This window comes from Xiphias gladius, chromosome 4, assembly GCF_016859285.1.
Source record: "Xiphias gladius isolate SHS-SW01 ecotype Sanya breed wild chromosome 4, ASM1685928v1, whole genome shotgun sequence".
NCBI classification, from domain to species: domain Eukaryota; kingdom Metazoa; phylum Chordata; class Actinopteri; order Istiophoriformes; family Xiphiidae; genus Xiphias; species Xiphias gladius.
In genome coordinates this window covers 16,892,005-16,910,346 of record NC_053403.1, presented here as the reverse complement: position 1 = coordinate 16,910,346, position 18,342 = coordinate 16,892,005, and the positions used below count along the sequence as shown (strand labels likewise).

General features: G+C 39.7%; 3 protein-coding genes across 5 annotated transcripts; 2 read left to right on the top strand and 1 right to left on the bottom strand.

Annotated features, from left to right (window-relative positions):
• Positions 1–1,286: 1,286 nt before the first annotated feature.
• prpf39 (PRP39 pre-mRNA processing factor 39 homolog (yeast)) lies at positions 1,287–10,372 on the top strand. 3 transcript variants are annotated; one of them, XM_040124856.1, is made up of 15 exons: positions 1,287–1,386; positions 3,346–3,765; positions 4,217–4,410; positions 4,548–4,673; positions 4,985–5,103; positions 5,315–5,482; positions 5,772–5,952; positions 6,382–6,489; positions 6,601–6,765; positions 7,210–7,336; positions 7,509–7,777; positions 8,665–8,849; positions 9,049–9,132; positions 9,369–9,483; positions 9,707–10,372. In XM_040124856.1, the coding sequence occupies exons 2-15, from the start codon at positions 3,378–3,380 to the stop codon at positions 9,794–9,796; spliced, it is 2,319 nt and encodes a 772-aa protein (XP_039980790.1). In that variant the 5' UTR covers positions 1,287–1,386; positions 3,346–3,377; the 3' UTR covers positions 9,797–10,372. The 3 variants fall into 3 exon arrangements, with proteins under 3 accessions (XP_039980790.1, XP_039980788.1, XP_039980789.1); XM_040124854.1 differs by lacking the exon at positions 1,287–1,386 and adding an exon at positions 2,051–2,206; XM_040124855.1 differs by lacking the exon at positions 1,287–1,386 and adding an exon at positions 2,052–2,206 and having other exon boundaries at positions 9,049–9,123.
• Positions 10,373–10,860: 488 nt separating this feature from the next.
• Positions 10,861–12,728, top strand: faua (FAU ubiquitin like and ribosomal protein S30 fusion a). The gene is made up of 5 exons (XM_040126148.1): positions 10,861–10,988; positions 11,442–11,523; positions 11,695–11,839; positions 12,221–12,276; positions 12,505–12,728. Exons 2-5 carry the CDS (start codon positions 11,449–11,451, stop codon positions 12,628–12,630), a joined length of 402 nt encoding a protein of 133 aa, XP_039982082.1. The 5' UTR covers positions 10,861–10,988; positions 11,442–11,448; the 3' UTR covers positions 12,631–12,728.
• A 316-nt stretch (positions 12,729–13,044) lies between these two features.
• fkbp3 (FKBP prolyl isomerase 3) lies at positions 13,045–15,432 on the bottom strand. Its single transcript, XM_040126147.1, has 7 exons — positions 15,064–15,432; positions 14,591–14,692; positions 14,352–14,453; positions 14,115–14,250; positions 13,870–13,937; positions 13,661–13,758; positions 13,045–13,435 (listed from the first exon to the last, which is right to left on the bottom strand). The coding sequence occupies exons 1-7, from the start codon at positions 15,256–15,258 to the stop codon at positions 13,381–13,383; spliced, it is 756 nt and encodes a 251-aa protein (XP_039982081.1). The 5' UTR covers positions 15,259–15,432; the 3' UTR covers positions 13,045–13,380.
• Between the last annotated feature and the right edge of the window lie 2,910 nt (positions 15,433–18,342).

Sequence of the window (18,342 nt, the reverse complement as noted above, 5' to 3'; positions counted from 1 at the left end):
GGTTATTGCTCTTCTGATTATTTTCTGATTGCTCTAAACAGATGCAGTGCCCGTATGTTGGTGTTGATTAATAATAAAGGTAACAGAAAAAAAAATACTGGTGTTAACAATGTTGAATTGTAATCAGTTGACAAAGTGATCATTTGAAAAAGCTGTTTTAAATTGTTTATTCAGTTTTTCAATTAAATGATGAATTGAAAAATTTTAAAATAGTTAAAAAATTGAATAGCTTTAAATTTAAGATAATTCTCTTTAAAAAATTATTTAGAGGCCATGAAAACTTATTATCTCAATCTGCTTATAACTACGAATGCTAGGATCCTACATGATTACATTCTTTTCTGACATAGTCAGAACTTGGTCTAACTTTAGCACCAAGTTGAGGAAGTATTTCACTGCCCCTTCTGGTTGAAAGGTTCAAGTCTGATGCACCTCTGACCACACCCAACAGATATGTCAGGGTGTACTGAAACATTCTGGAGTACACTTCTACATCATTGCCGCAAGGTGAAAAGTTGAACCACTGGAGATCAGCATAAACAAAATTTTAGATGCTAGCTAAGTTGCTATTTAATAATTTTAAACACCTAAAAATGAAATGAAGTCCAACCCACAGAGCATTAGCAGGAGCACTGACTGGCCTGACCCTGCAAATGACTCCCATCAGCACATGACAATTAAATTATTAAATTCAATTATTTGTTATTTAAGACATTTCAAACAGATAGAATTTTCATATGGCGAATTTAATTATCTTTTGTTATAATTTGAAATGATTCATTCGTCATTTAAAGGCAAACTCATTGAACTGATTTATAATAAGTTTTTAAAATGTATCAATTATTTATAATTAAACACTGTATAGATTTAAAGTCCAGACTTCATCTAAAGTAATACATGGGAAACAAATACACTCTTCAGTCAAATTGTCAGAATTCCGACTGCACCCAAAGGCTCTTTACGCCATTTCGCATGCGCGCTGCGAAAAACAGTGAACTGCAGACCGGCCCATTAGCTGGTGTTGACGCCATTTGAGCTTTAAGTAGTGTTTAATCACCTCTACTATTACATGTGGCACGGTCATTACACACAGGTCTGTACATATGAAACAAAAGTAAGGATTTAGTATGCCTGATAACCCCAGTAGGGGGTTTACAGCCGGGTCTTTCCGACATGTCATTCAATCAAAACGGTTCCTGTATGTTTTGTCTGTGACGTGGAGGGTGTTATTGAGTAGGTCGGGGGGAACTACAGTGTTTCGTCGGAAGCTGCCTTATCACCTGCCTATTAAAACGGGTTAAAAACACAGTTAACACAATATAACCTGCACTAGCATCTCTGAAAAGCCCAAGTATGTCGCGTAGAAGCTTCGCCATGTACAAAGAGGTATTTGCATCAGTACTTTTGAAACTTTACAGATGCAGGTTGATATTAGGAGCATGAGATTTGATAAAGCTTTGACAATACCTTTGAACGTCTTTGTCCATTTTGTTGGGCTCAATACCGTTGCAAATATGAAATCTTAAGGATTAGTACCAAAATCGACCAAATATAAAGTATAGCCTTTTTTGAGACTGATATCGATATCTGAGAGTCTAAAAAATTCACCACGATAATTTGGCTGATATTGTTTTTATTAATCGTGTTTGATAAGGATCCCATAAAATACATATATATTTATATATAGAAATAAACTGGTCAGGAATCTCTGCTGGATAAAATTCTTGTTAAGTATCAGTTGACATGTACGCCTTTACCAATATATCGGTAATAAAGTTATTTATTATTTCCATGTGGACACATATATTAGACATTTAAAGTACTGTTTACAAATCACTCAAAACTGTATCCAAATGTAACTTTTTTAGGCTATTCTAAGCAAGATTATTTAACCTATCATATTCCTTCCGTAATTTGTCTGCAGCTATTATCTTGTGACCTTGCACAGTGTATAAAATTGATCAAAAATGTGTAACTAATTGGAAAGGGGTTATCAAAACCACACACATGCACACATACGCGAAAAAGGGCGGGCAAGCGAGCGAGCGGACTGTGCGCTGAGCATGCGCACACGCTGCCTCAGTGCTTCCTTCAACTTGATAAGAATGGTGGGCGAAGCGCGCCTGGTCGTTGTAGGTTAGCTAAAGTGACTTCGAAAGCTGCGTACAAGTTCAAAAGGTCGGCCAAAACTTAATGGAAAATACTGGTAAGAACCCCAAATGTATCTTTTTTCATTAAATTGGTGTAACCTGGGCAGAAATGCGCCATTTCAACGGCCAGCTAACGCTAGCTACTAGTGGTAGCTAGTGAAATCGGAAACGTTAGCCGGCTAGCTAACGTGGAAAAGCCGCTGGTGCCGTCTATTAACTGGAGGTGGAGGCAAATGCTTAGCACGGTGTAGTTGTTCTAGTTAGCAGAAGGTGAACGAGATTTTGAGGTAATCAGCCACCGTCGAGTAAACTGTATCAAGGGATAGCCCAGTAAGTTGAAAATTTCACTTAACAAACTAAAAATTCACAATTGAGTTCACTCTCAACGTTACCAAACGAACGCTGATGTGAAACTAACGACAGCCTCTGGTCGCTTTAGTGCTGCAATAGTTCTCAGGAAATAGACGGAGTCAAGGCCCAACTTCGGATTGAACTTTGACTACACAACCTCCCGTTTGCAACATAGCCTCAAGCAGCTAACAAAGCTAACGCTAAAGCAAACATTAATCAATTTTGACGGGACACGTAGTTAGCCTTTGCTATGAATTTAAGGATCGACGCGTAGTGTTTATTTAAGTATCCAATCACGTGGATACATTATTTTTAGTAGCTAAATTGGGATTTAAGCTAAAACGGGCTTCTGTTTTAATGTTAGAACAAGGAAGTATCCTGTTGCACCAGCTGCTGCTTCTACCGGGGTGACCTTTTTTGGTGTGAAGCTATTTAACTTAAGTTAATGCTTGATGTTAATATGAGCCTCTTCAACTAAAAATATGGCACATGTCGTGTCAGAATTATTAACGTACAACTTAAATGATAATTATTAAGTGACCAACCGGGAGGTTGTGAAATGATAGCTTTTGTTTTCTAGGAAGTAGAACATGCTACCACATAGGTTCTGGAAAATTCTTTATCTACAGTATGTGCACTTTGAGGTGCTGAATACTTTATCTTCTAGATAGTAAATTAAGATTATGTGTGACTATGTGCATAGTAATTTTGTGTAAAATTAATAATGTAACTAATTTGCTTTTCTTACCTGCCTAATATGAGAGACATGTTCCACACTATATTTAGTAAAGTTATAGTAGGGAACATGGCACTTATGGTGATAATCCAACCTGCTTTTCAACAGGCCTGCACCTCTCAGACGACACCATTACTGGAATGCTGGACACTGAGTCCCCTGCCATGGAGAGCAATGGGGATGCTTTTCTTCCTGACCTTCCTGTTCTAGGCCAAGCTACTGACTGGTCCCTGGACCAGGTTGCTCCAGAGCCACTCACCAACATCTTGCCAGAGGACTCAGATGCGTCCCACGATGCTGGGGGCCAACAGCAGCAACCGAACCAGCAGATGACTTCTACAGAGCTGGGATCTGTGGAGAAGGCGGTGGAGCAGTTTCAGCTGGCCAGTGCTCAGCTCATGCTAGAGGAACAGCCGACAGAAGAAACAGAACAGCCATCAGAACATAAAGCAGATTCTGTGGACTCTCAGCAACAGAGCCAGGAGATGAGTGTAGAGCCAGAGGCTCATGTACAGGATAGCAGTCAAGGTAATAAAAATAGATGGTGCTTAGTTGATGCTATGTATATGATTTATATATTAAGGCAAACTTGGTTTCCATGGCAGCATAAGATAACCAACTTAAGCGGGAAATCGTAAGACTTAGCATCATGACTAACTAGTTTACCAGAAGAAAGCAAAACTTTTTTTTTTTTTTTTCGACTGTTCATTCAACTAAAGTGGTTAAAAATGTTAAAGGCCTGTAGCCTATCTTTGGTTGATATGTGCGGTAGTGCCATAAAAATCACAGCATTAACTTTAAATAATGCTACCAGTTGCATTTTTTTTATATTTTTTAGCTTTCTTGTAAAAACATTAAAGTTGCATTACAATCAAATTCAACTGTTGGCCATATATTTGTAATTGAACTAATATAGGGCCAATACCTTGCTTGCACCTCCACAAAATGCCACTTAATGATTCTTTGTCAACTTCTCCAGATGGGACTGAGGCACCACAGGTGATGGAGGATGGCATGGAGCTGGAAGAACCATCCAAAGAGACAACACAAGAATCAACTGTTCCCACAGAACCACAGCTGCCCAGTGATTTTGAAAAACTCTTTAAAGGCTGTGAGGAGAACCCAGAGGACTTCAATGGTTGGGTCTACCTACTTCAGTATGTGGAGCAAGAGGTAAGAGAATACATGCAGATTATTAAGATATGTTAGGTTTGTATGTTTTCTTAAATTGAACAGAAGGAAGTCAAGTTAATATTTTTACATAATAATATCATTCAGTCAATCTGTTTGTTCTTCCCTCCTCGTTGCAGAATGTCCTTACAGCTGTGAGAAAGGCATTTGATGTATTCTTCCTGCGCTATCCCTACTGCTATGGCTACTGGAAGAAGTATGCCGATATAGAGAAAAAGCATGACAATATACAGGTTGCAGAAGAGGTAAATATAAATATATTCTGGACATACATAAATTTGTTACTTATGTCTGATGTTTTCTACTTTTTTAACTGTATTTACTGTTAACTGTCTGATCAAATAGTTCTTTTGTGGTACTGTTTCTATCATATATTATTATAGTAGTACACTGATGCAAGACCATGTGGTTATACCTAAGTCTTTTCCCCTGTATGCGGTCTCTAATGGACTTTAGAGACGTGGAGGCAAAGGGGCAAGGAGAGATCCGCTTTTCTAAATGTAGTAAAATCATTCCGGTCATTGACAGGCTACTTTTTTGTTTCATCTCTCCCAAGGTGTACAGAAGAGGACTGCAGGCCATCCCCCTCAGTGTGGACCTGTGGCTGCACTACCTGACTTACATCAAAGAGAACTCAGACCCTAGTGACCCAGAGACTGAGGGACGCATTCGAGCGTGAGTAAAAGACTCCTGCTTTATTTTCTGATCGACGTGTTATGTGAATTTTACTTATAAGACAACAGAAAGTGTTTAGTTAATTGACCCAATTTTTCTGTGTAAATGATTGAATGTAACCAAATACTCTAGTTTTTGAACACTGGTGGGCTAGTGAGACAACAAATAATTGCATAAGATTCACAATCTTTTATTTTTTTTCCACCCTTAGTGCCTATGAACATTCAGTGCTTGCGGCAGGCACAGACTTTCGCTCAGACCGTCTGTGGGAGTCCTTCATCAACTGGGAGACAGAGCAGCAGAAGCTGGCTAACGTCACCGCCATCTTTGATCGCATCTTGGGCATCCCAACCCAGCTATATTCCCAGCACTTCCAGAGGTAGAGGGAAAGAACAGAATAAGACTCTGCTTACAGTCATGTTTTGTCTTACTTTATCAACTATTCAGTTATACTTCAGAGGCAGAGATTCTGTGTAGTTTAAGGTAGAAATTTCTTTTTGTATTTAAAGTAAATGTGTTGTTAAAGAATAAGGCCCTCTCTTTGAAGCACTCAACACAACACAAACCTGAGAGCTTTTTTGTTTCTTTAGGCCATTTAGACTAAAATATAACCTACACGTAACACTGTTTGAAATCTAAATTTTATTTACCTTTTTTAATCTTTGCAGGTTCAAAGATCATGTGCAGAACAACAACCCCAAACACTTCTTGTCAGAGGAGGAGTTTGTTCAGCTGAGGCTCGAGCTCTCTAAAGCCAGCTTAGTGGCGATGGTCGGCAATGATGAAGAGACACCTGCTGCTCAGGAGGAGCTACCACCTGGTACAGAGGATCTTGCGGATCCTGCTAAGGTAGAAATCCAATTGCCAATCCTGCAGGGTAGAAAAACTTACAAAATTACTGCTTGCAGGGGTTAGCAGGAGCTTGCCTGTTCTCCACGATGAAATGGAAAGACAGATTTGTTCAGGTTTGAAGAGGTGTCTTTATGTCAGCAGCCAAACCAATGAATGCCAGGGGGGATTCAAGTTGGTATCCAGTCAGGGACTCGTCCTAAAACTAACAGGATCACCTGAGGCCCATTGACCCCAGCATCTGCACCCAGAGGCTGATATGCAGGGTGCATACATACCTCTCCCCTCTGCAGGCTTCTTGTCTCTGGCAAACTCATGGTGATGTAAATCCTTGGCTGCAGGACTAGCAGTTTTTACATCAAGTGGCGAATGTGAAGCATACATGAGGGTGTTGACTGTTTTTTTTTGTGTGTGTGTGTTTTTATGTAGAGAGTGACAGAGATCGAGAACATGCGACACAAAGTGATCGAGGTTCGGCAGGAAGTGTTCAACCACAACGAACACGAAGTCAGCAAGCGCTGGGCCTTTGAGGAAGGGGTATGTGTGTTGTTTTCTCCACCAAAATGTTAATTGTTGGAAATATGTTTTTTTTATTTATTTTTTTATTCTTTGACACTATTTAACAAGCATTTTTTCATGTCATTTTAGATTAAGAGGCCATACTTCCATGTCAAAGCCTTAGAGAAGACCCAGCTGAACAACTGGAAGGAATACCTGGACTTCGAGATCGAAAATGGAACTCCGGAGCGCGTGGTTGTTCTTTTTGAACGATGCCTCATCGCTTGTGCTCTCTACGAGGAGTTCTGGACCAAGGTAATGTCACCGTTAACCTCTCTCTCACTCCCGCTACCTCCCTGCACTTCCCCCCATCAACGATGATAATCACATCGACACAGTAAATCGTCCTGCACTCTCTTTGCGTGTAACGTTGATATGTGACTGTATCTGTTGTATTAGGGGATGGCCAGCTTGCCACACAAGATTTGACTGCAGCATTTGCCAACTACTACGTTGCATCTTCTTCGTCTCCCACTACCTTACAGAAACTTATCTAATTGGTTCCATGAAGGTGCTGATGGGTTTACACAGAAAATTTCTAAAAACGATCTTGTCAATGAAGAAATTCACTGTTTCTCTCAACTGAAAATTTAGGTTTAAAATGTGTTGTCTCTTTTGCCTCCCCCTTTTCTCCTCTGTTCTTTTTCTCTGTCCTCTTCTGCATTTCTTCCAACTCGCTTTTTCTTTTTCACTCTGAAGTATGCAAAATATCTAGAGAGCTACAGCACTGACGGTGTGAGACATGTCTACAAGAAGGCCTGTACCACCCATCTGCCCAAGAAACCAGCCATCCACTTGCTGTGGGCAGCTTTTGAGGAGCAGCAAGGTGAGTGACTCTCATTCAAACTAACATGCAAATTGAACACAGTAGTCAAATTAACCAAGGAGACATGGAGGAACTAAATATGTACATAGTGTTACATGGTCCAAAAAACTAAATTCCTGTAATTTGACTTGAGGTCAACTGTGTTCACAGTTTTGTGCTTTTCATTGCCCAGGCAACGTAGAGGAGGCTCGTGGCATCCTGAAGTCCCTGGACATGGCAGTCCCAGGTCTTGCCATGGTACGCCTTCGGAGGGTCAGTCTGGAGCGTCGCCATGGTAACTTGGATGAAGCAGAGGCGCTGTTAAGGGAGGCCATGGAGTCTGCGAAGAATGCTACTGAGACATCGTTCTATGCTGTGAAGCTGGCAAGGCAGCTGGTGAAGGTGCAGAGAAGTCTGAGCAAAGCCAGGAAGGTGCTGCTGGATGCTATTGAAAAAGACCAGGTAAGGAACTGGTTGATCAGCTTATCATCAGATATATATATATACTTGTGTGGTTGACTTAAAGAACTGAACGAGTCGACAGACCCTTATTAAATCCTAAAATGTTGCCATTTGTCACAGTGTTTTGAATGGAAAAGCCACCCATTTATATTCAAAAGTAAGTTTAAAAAAGCAAAAGTAGTAAATTTAAATAACTTTCAGGCTGTATTATTCATTTAAAAACTCATGGGTAACATAGCCCACTGTAGATGCCAGTAAAGGTTTCAACAGTGTCTACAGACCAACTCTGCCATGATCCTTTCCTCTGCTCTTCACTGGATTACTGCTGCACTGTGTAGGCTAACTGTGTTTTCTTGCCTCAATAAAAAATGACTTGTGTACACTTAAGTTTTGCTTCCCTTAAAATGTGCAAGAAGTTTTTATTTTTTATACGTGTGTGTGTGTGTGTGTGTGTGTGTGTGTGTGTGTGTGTGTGTGTGTGTGTGTGTGTGTGTGTGTGTGTGTGTGTGTGTGTGTGTGGGGAGGGGGAGGGGGAGAGAGAGGGAAAGAGATACATAGAGATACATTGGGGAAAAAAACAAAATTTGGAGAAAGCCTAGTTAATTTAAATTGAACTGTAAAAACACAGAGAAAAAGACAGTCATGTAATCCAGATGGGGTTTGCTTTGCTTGATCTCCTTGGCTTGTTGATAATATGTAATGATTTTTTTTTTTTTTCTCCCAGTTATTCAGCTCTGAATATAAAGGAAAAACTGCAGTCCACATAATTTTTCAAAGATGATGCACACAACTAAACCTATGCAATTAAAAGTGACGTTTCCAAATATTCACTATGACTGCATTGCATGTCTTGTAAGATAGATGCTGACATGTGTTTGGATTCACAGATGAGTCCAAAACTGTATCTAAACCTGCTTGAGCTGGAATACAGTGGAGATGTGACACAGAACGAGGCAGAGATCTTGGCTTGTTTCGACCGAGCCCTGAAGAGCCCGATGCCCCTTGAATCCCGCCTCCTCTTCTCCCAGCGCAAGGTCGAGTTCCTGGAGGACTTTGGCAGTGACATCAATGTGTGAGTTTTGGTTACTTTTAGAGAGAAAGTAATGTGTGTGTGTGTGTGTGTGTGTGTGTGTGTGTGCGTGTGTGTGTGTGTGTGTGTGTGTGTGTGTGTGTGTGTATATTTTATATATATTTTCTATAATATATCATTTTTAAACATTTCTTTTGTCATGTTTGATATTGAATAATTGTCATTCGTTTAAATCTGTTAGGCTTGTGGCGGCATATGAGGAACAGCAGAAACTACAGAAAGAAAGTGAACCCACAAAGAGGAAAGCTGAGAACGGGTATGACAGGTGGTTAATGGAACAGGGATTGGGTCACATCAACATTTTTCACAACTTTTTCAAGTAACTTGCTAGTCAAGGATTTGTAGCAGATTGACCAGTTTCCTAATGGTTACTAATCATGTCACAGCATTTGCGAAATATGTAGTGGGCGTACAATACTCAGCTCAGGGATGTAACAGGTTATATTTCTTAATGAAATGCTTTACAAGGGAGTTTACTAATCTGAACCTACTTGTCTGCAGTTCTCAGGAACCTGATGCAAAGAGACAGCGTGTGGATGACAGTTCCTCAGGTGCAGCTAACGCAATGACAGACATGCAGGCAAACAACTCTGCATATAACTACAACTGGTACCAGGTAGGTTTCACACCTGAGTTGTTGACGGCTTTGAAAAGGGTTTCCTTACTTTGAGTGCTTGTCATACATTTACAAAATGTATTATGTTTATTTTCTAGGAATAACTGATTTTAATCAAATTGGGCTGATAAAACTATACCAGAGATAAGCTCATGTTATTGTTAAGCCTGTTGAAAATGCCAGTGATCAAGGTAACTCAACTTTTCTGTTTTTCTCTTTTAAGCAACAATATGGCGGTTGGGGACAAAACTCCTGGGGGCAGTACAACCAATATGCCCAGTACAACCAGTACTACCCCCCTCCTCCTACATGATGGACAGAATCCTGACATGAAGATGGAGACTCAGAGGAAATCATCCTTTCTGACCTGCCTACATCTTTGAACAGGGCTTCTTAACAGAGTGTCATGGATATTTCAATCCAACCACAGAAGCTGATTTGTTCCTTCTTTCTGGTTTAGAGTGTGCTTATCAGTTAAATTACACTTTGTAGCCATTGGTTGGAGTATAATAAACTCGGCCCTTCTTGGCAGTCATGCCGGCCAGTCATGTTTAAAAAAAGATTAATTGCTACATTCATCATCTCCAACACTGGCTGTTTCTTTGGGGTTCTTTAATGCATGTTATTTGTGAAGGCAGAGTTATTTTTCCTTGTGTGACAAAGGCTTTTTAATTTTTAGATCGGATGACTTAGTTTGGTCTCTTTCTTTGTGTTTAAGATTTAAACTTGTAAAGGAGGCATGCATTGATGCACCTCTGAGTAATGTTTCTCCATCCCAAACCTAAAGATTTTTAATATTTCATGGTTATGTTTCGATAAAGAGAAATGAAGAATTCCTCATTTTTTTTATTTTGACTTGATTTCCTAATAAAGAGATTGATATCCTGAAGTGTCTTTGATTAATTTAAGCTTCCTTATGATTCCTAAAGGGCTCAAAGGATCGCTGAAGATGTTGTGAGGCCTTTACACTCATGATACACAATCCTACAATCAAGTATGTAACTTCAAGTGCAGCAACAATCTTTTCCACACGTTCCCCTGTGCAGTCCATGGGTAAAATGACCAGAAACTTGTAGTGTAAAATGAAAATGAAATTTTGCCTGTGTGTGGCAGAATTGTATTGACTGTGAAAGTGACAGCTCATTTTCTACTGTTGAGATACGCGTAGGACTTGATCCATAAGTTGACTATAAAAATACCCAAATAGACCTGCTCATATAGCTCTTTGACAATTGCTTAGTCTGTAACCCAATTTTAAGCATCTATTTAGGCAGAAGATTTACTGATTGTGTGGTAACTTTCAAAGTGCTGTGGCAAAGCAATATAGTGGATTATTGCCGATTTGTGCGACGCAAAACCCATTACTATTGATCCGGATCATCCTTCAAAGTGCGATGGGTGTGGCCACAGAGGCCGACCATGCCTACGTAAATCCAGACATGCGCATTGTCGCCCCTTGAACAGCCCTTTTTATGCCTAGTGTTGAACGACTAGCGTCAATCGAGGTAAGGCCTGTGCAATTTTAGTGAAAAATCCTGATTATGTAAATACCAGACAGGTTTTGGTAGGCGAATATAGCACATAAATGATTATTCATCAAAAGTTACTTTTTGTTTTGAACAGTTATGGGATATTCCACGTGTTTTTATGCGACTTTATGAAACGCATGCCCCATGTGGCTAGTTATCCTAGCATAGCATTAGCTAGATACCGATAGAGACAAGTCTGTTTGAGCTCCCGACTCGTTGGTTTGCGCTGGTTTTCTTCAACTTTCTTGTAGCTAGTTGTTTGATATGGTATATTTTTCGGTTGTAGTGACTTAATTTCAAACAGAGGGGACATATGGCGGGTTTGGTAGCTGGTGTTAGATGTCACTAATAACTCCAATTCCGCAGGGTTATTTCCGCGTCAGTAACATTGATAACGACTAAAGTCGACCCTTTCGTGTTTTCTTCCAGCATCAAGATGCAGCTCTTTTTGCGTGCACAGAACACTCACACCCTTGAGGTGACTGGACAGGAGACTGTTGGACAGATCAAGGTAAAATGTCTACAAGTTGGGGAGAATACGTCAGATCTTTTGATCACTCAATCTTTAAAAAAAAAAAAAAAAAAAAACCACCGCTGTTTTTAAGTGAATATTTATTTAAACCCACGTCAAATTTTAATGTGGAAACGGTTACGAAAACGTCTGTTCTTTGCTTCCTCCCAGGCCCATGTCCAGGCTCTGGAGGGTCTCCTGGTCGAGGATCAGGTGCTGTTGCTTGCTGGGTGCCCACTGGAGAATGATGCCTCCCTGGCATCGTGTGGAGTATCCGAGCACTGCACCCTGGAGGTAGCTGGCAGGCTGCTGGGAGGTCAGTATACAGATGCAACGCACAACTCTGCATATGTTTGTCCACCCAAGATGCAGTTTATAAGCTGGCCTGCACAAGTTGAGAAATAAGCCACTGCTTCTTGTTGCTCGCAACCCCTTCATTTTGATTTTGGGTTATGCTAAATTGGAAGATGAGTATACTGCTTGCTTTATGTATAATTATTAATATACCATCTCATTAGCAGAAGCCAGGATATCTAAGATCATCAGTGTTGAATGAACTAGCAAAACAGGTTTCAGAAGACCAATAACCCCACACAAGTGTTTTTAAACTGTAGATTTATCAATGTGTCTGAAATTTTAGAACTTAAGTTTATCTTGGAAACGGCCCAATAATACTCTATTTTTCCCCCTTCAACAGGTAAGGTCCACGGCTCTCTGGCCCGTGCTGGAAAAGTGAGAGGACAGACACCCAAGGTAAAGATTCTTTTCCCTGCCTTTCATGTTCTAGTATAATACAAACTCATGCATTTATGCCTTTACTGACCTTAACAGGTCTTGCACTTGGAATATATGGCTCCTATGTATGAAAAAGGCTTTTAAATTTTCTGTTTTGGAAGAGCTGCTTATGAAGATTAATACATTAAAATACACACTATATTATGAGCTTATAGAAATAACAATGTCTGACTTCACATTGTCCAGGTTGATAAGCAGGAGAAAAAGAAAAAGAAGACTGGCCGCGCCAAGCGTCGCATCCAGTACAACAGGCGTTTTGTGAATGTTGTGCCCACCTTTGGAAAGAAGAAGGGACCCAACGCCAACTCCTAAATGCTTCAATGCCCCGAAGGAGAAGCCTGATTACTATCCATCAATTTTTACCAAGTTAGATGTTATCCTGTACAGAATAAAATTTGGCTTGGACAGAATGAGTGTTGTGTGATGTGTAGCTTTTAGGAGTTTCTTGCCAAAAAAAAAAAAAAACCTGTATCAGAACCCATCTTAATTTTGAATGCATTACCCTGATTATAATCACTATGTAAGTTTAAATTTTAAAATCACTGTGGTATTTATGGAAGCAGGGGTTTGTCAGGTGTTCTGTTTATCCTGTTTCCCTATTTGATTTACAGAATTTTATAGATTGGTTAAATCATATACAGCATGGTAATGACAGAACCTAACTCAGTATACACATCCATAAAAATTTGTACAGTGACTGTTTATAAAGTGAAAACCAGAAAGCAATTTCATCATTCTGTAGAATGAACTAAGACCATCAAGGGGTTTATTTATCATTAACATTGTACATGCAAAAGCATAGAACGACAATGTCTCAGTCTCTTGTGCATTATTGACAAGCCATCCCATTTTGTCCAAACAAAAAAAGCTATTATAACGGGTCATTGTTTTTTCTTACTCCAGCTTGTTTTAAATAACATGACAAATGGGAAAGTGCAGAGAACCTGGGAACTGGGCGCATCACAATCAAAATGCCATTTTTACTTTAATCTTTACAGCAAGGCCTTCAAATGTGTGTTGTCCATCCTTGAAATGTATTGCATGCAGGCCAACATTTGTCAGTTAATCCACAGACACAAGCTCAACCTCAAAAATCAGCTTTGCATTAGGTGGAATTCTGGTAGAGCTGGAGTTAAGGAGAAGATGGCAGTCAATTCAATACAAAGTGAAAATAAATTTTCGCATTAAATCAAACTCAAGCTGCAACACAAAAACATAAACCTGATCGTGACCTCCTGTCTTGGTAGGGAAAATTCGAAAAATTATGACATTATACTACAAATACATGCATTTACATGACATGCACAAAGTGGAGCACCGAACCCACCAAAGAAAAGGATACTTGGACTCAGGGAGACCTTTCTTTCCATAAGCCCACTCTGGTTCGATCTCTACTCGGGCTGTTTCACCCTTGCTCATTGTTAGAAGGGCCTCATCCCACTGAAAGTAAAGGATTACTGATGAAGACATACAGTGAAGAGAAGTGTCAAATTGAGAAACTGTGAGACGTTTGGATGCACAGAGCAAAAGACATAGGATTTACTGACTTACTCCTCTGATGACTTTGCCCATGCCAACCTTGAAGCTCAGTGGTTTAGCCTGCTTCTTCTTTCTGGCTGCTGTGGTGAGTGAAGAACATTGATGGTTTAAAACCGATGACAGAGTCTTCACCGTAGGATACTGATTTCATCTGTATCTATAATCATGAATATTATTTTAAATCTGAGGTTTCTACTTGTTACTCAAAAGGCAATATTTTGGGTGGAGTATTGCTTTAAGGTACAGGCCATTCATACCAGCGGGAATATTGGTGTCGAACACGGTTCCATCCTCCAAGGTACCAGTGTACCAGCAGCTCACAGTGTCACCTTTCTTTGGGAAGTTTGTCTTGTCACCTTTCTTCAGCACTGACTTGGTGTACTTAGGCGGTCCCTGGGAAAAAAAATTCCGGAGAGGTTCATATTAGTTCTTTTATGAGCAAAGCAAAAATGAAAAAAAAAAAAACAGGTATATTTAACATTCTGGGCCAGTACCTCATCCACAACCTCTGTCTTGACTTCTTTGGGCTTTTCTTCAATTTTCACAGCTTTAACCTGCTCAGTCACTTCTTCTATTGGTTCTGTACCTTTAAACCTCTGCAAATAGTAAAGATAGCACAACACACAAACATATTGTAAACATAACACTGTTTGGATGAGGTTGTCAACCAACCTACTGTACATAAACCCAAGTGATGCTGTTTCTACATGAGTAATAAATTACCATCACATACCTTGCTCTCAAAGAGCTGATTGTAGGCAATGATCAGTTGTTCTTTCTTTGCTGTTTTGGCGACATTTTTTATGTTTCCCAGCAGCTTGTGGTCATTGAGGAACTGCAAAAGAAAATGCAGTTAGAAGGAGAAAGTCAACAGACGATCAAGTATGTATTCCTGCTTAAATCAATGAGAGATTTTGTTTATGGCGATAAGAAGTCATGTCAAGCTGCAAATGCAGCCGTTTGTGCTCCTGGTCAGACGAAACAATGAGCTACCAGCTGTGGCCACAGTCTGAAATGTGCAGGACTCTTTTGTATAATACGTGCTGTTTTAGATTCTGCCTTGCTTGATGCTAAAACACATCGGCTTCCCTAATGTGGATCCCCTTAGCTAACCAAGCAGCATGCTGCAGTTCCCAGTGAGCATTTACACTTTAACCTACAAATGTTCAAACTGAAATCGCGAGGAGACTTAAGGGGTAAACGTACCGAGTGGGCTGCATTGTCCTGAATGAACTTTATAATGTCTTTTTTGGGCAAATCATCACTTTTTAGCTGCTCATCGGTCCACTCCCGTGCTGGTTCAGCCGCCATTTTGAGAGGCGAACTGACAAACCTTGACCCCTCGTGGCGTATATCAAGAACTGCAACGACTTTTTGTGCTTTAATGTGAGTCGCTGGCATTACATAGATTCAATCTGGATCGTGAAATGTGCTAATTCTGCAGGACTTTGCAAGAAAAACAAGCGCTGAAGTGCGCAGTGAGCAAGGTAATTAAACACGATTGTTGAATCAATCGATTAAATCAGTAGGACACTTAAATAAACATATAAAACGTCACATAAGTTCAAGCGCGCCCGTGCTCAGATGAGAGGGACTCGAATTGTTATAACAGCGAGCTACAGCACTCTGAGGAATGTGGCCTGCCACTTAGTGGACAAATAGTGGACTGCTCAGTAGGACATAACAGCACGGAGCCAGCACAGACGTGTGCCCGTGTGCCTTAACTTCGGCCAATCCCATAGTTAGAAATGGAAAAACAAAAACATTAAGAGAAAAAGAACCTCATACGTTACAAAGCCTTGCAACTGCCAAAGAACCTTGTCTTTTATCAAATTCTCTTGAAAAACCATCACTATTTTAAGCAATTCTAATTGTAAAAAAAAAGAAAAAAAAAGCATAAGGTATATAGTATGTGAAAGGAAAATCCTGATTCTTTTTTTTTTTTTAACAAATTAGATCCATTTTTCTGGAAAGGACATGCAACTGATAGGAGCATAATTTTACTATGTAAACAGTGACCTTGTTCTGAGTAAATAAATAGATAGTCTACATGGCAGCTTGTTAATATAATATAATGTTTTATAATATAAGCAAATCTTTTTCTTGACAGGAAACAAAGCTTTTGACTTGAAATATCTTCCATTTCCATCTATCCCCCAACATTCTTGCACTTATTCAAACTTCCATCTTTTTAATTTGTTCGTGGCCCATGACTATATTAATGTTTTAGCTTTTGCATTACTCGGTGATATTTGCAACATCTTCCCCTGTGTCTAACCACCTTTTCTCCCTTTTGTGGTCATAAAATAGAGCAAACTCTCATATGTCTAACTACATCCCTTATCTGATTCTCCTCCACACAGTGCGTTCAGTCATTAACATGACAATCGTATCCACTGCGTACAGATCAGTTACTGTATTTAAAGTTCATTTTCTTTTAGGTTTGATGAACGCAAAACTAGGACTTCATGTATTTTTAGCGCCAGTCCTGTATGTGAATACTGGAGCAGCTGTATAACATCGTCAGTCTACAATCCAAAATAAATTTTCTATCACCCCTCAAACGCTCTAGAAACTCCTCTTCTTCTGATATTTGGCAAACCGCCTCAGGGGCGTTAGCACCACCCTCTGGTCTGAGCTCTTCTGCTCCTTCCTCTGTATTTTTGGAGGTTGGTGTCATTTATGTTGCATTAGAGCAGCATATTAATTTTCAAAGTTACCCCAAATATTTAGAAAGTGCGAAAGCTGCACATATTGTAGACAGGGTGAATAACACAGCTGCTCAAATTCTATGCACACTTTATTTATATGCTACAAGGAGGATATGCCTTGTATCTGTGTAGTTTTTTTTCCCCTGCTGCTTGGCTGGAAATCTCGGATTCATGTACCAACAGTGAGAGATCCAGCATAAAAAAAGCCTACATAAATATGTCTCACAACTGACCTTGCTTACTACTAATCATCAATGACTGTGAAAAGAAGTGAGATGATGATTATGATTATGATTATGATGATGTTGTTGTTGAAGATGCTTTGCCATAACTATACTTAGCTGTAGAACAGGGTCATGCAGAGTTTTTCCCCTTGTTGGTTACTAGGCAACAACAGTGACAATGGGTGAGAAGCTCATGAGGAAGAGGAGAGGGCTTATTATCTCTTTAGTGGAAATCTCCCAGGTCTCATTTCATCTCCTACGTTGTCTGTGAGGGGAGGATTGTCACAACAGTTCAAACTGTGGCGGTGAGTTGGCTTCAACTGTACAACTCTGTACATTATAAAACAAGAAAAAAAAAACTGAAAAAAAATTCGCCTCCACTACCTTTTGATATTGTGAAGCGATGTTTTCTTTATGGTGACATACATATATAGTAAAACCAGTTTTGAGTTTTCACTTGACCAGGGGGCCTACTCAAAATCTTTTATATTTTTTTTTCTTTGTCTCTGTCCCTCATTCTTATGCCGCCAGCATAATGTTTGCTTTTGCATTTTGGAGTGATCCACTCTCTCACTGTTTACGAGTGTATGGATGAATCTTGCATCACAGCAAGTTTCAGGAGAAAAGAAAAGCTGAATGAGGATCAAGCCTGCTGTATTGTGTTATGATGAAGTACGTCTTAGGAATACGAAGCTGAGGAGCTTAAATGAGCTCACATATCAAGCGAGGGAGGAATCTAATTTGATGCAACTCCTGAGAGCCCTTCATATCTACATGTTACACAAACAAGTGATACACATTCTCTAAGATGTGCCTCTCTGCACAGAGATTGCAGACAATATAATCCTCAAGTCCTGTTTGCAGAACTACGCCCTTAGTCACACTCAATTCAACACATGCGCTGTCAGTCAAATTCTTTTGATCAGGCTTTATTTGAGCATTTTGTGGTTAATGCTCAGACAGTGTCCATACATTATAAGTAAGATACCCTAAAATTAGACAATACAAGGAATAGGTACATGTGAATTTCTAATTGAAGATGTTTTATTGGTAGGGAACTTGATTTTGAGCCCTTTTCACAGCAAACACTTTGCTTGTCATGGCAGAAAAGCGCATGTGTAATTAAAAACACTAATCATAACTGGCATGAACTACTGAGCCACTTAAATGGAGCAGAGTTATCGTCAATGTCACTAGTCTCACCTGTGTTTTAAAGTACTTGTTATGACAAAAAAGATATTGTATATTTGTTGTTAAGTTGACACTAGCACTGTCACACTTAACCCTGATATTGTCAGTTTTTCAATATGAGAACCTTTCATTCCTCAGCATTGATGCTGACCTCCCACGATAACAGCTGTGTATAACAGTTTTCCACCCAAGATCTAAATCTCTGTATTTGAGAAGCTACGAACGGGCATGTGCTCAAGTATCTAATGGAACTCTTAATTTAATCGAATATAAAAGCATGTGCACATTCTTCAACCAATTAACCCCACATGTGATAAAAACTCATAGACAGTGCAATACTGTAATACTGGTGTAACATC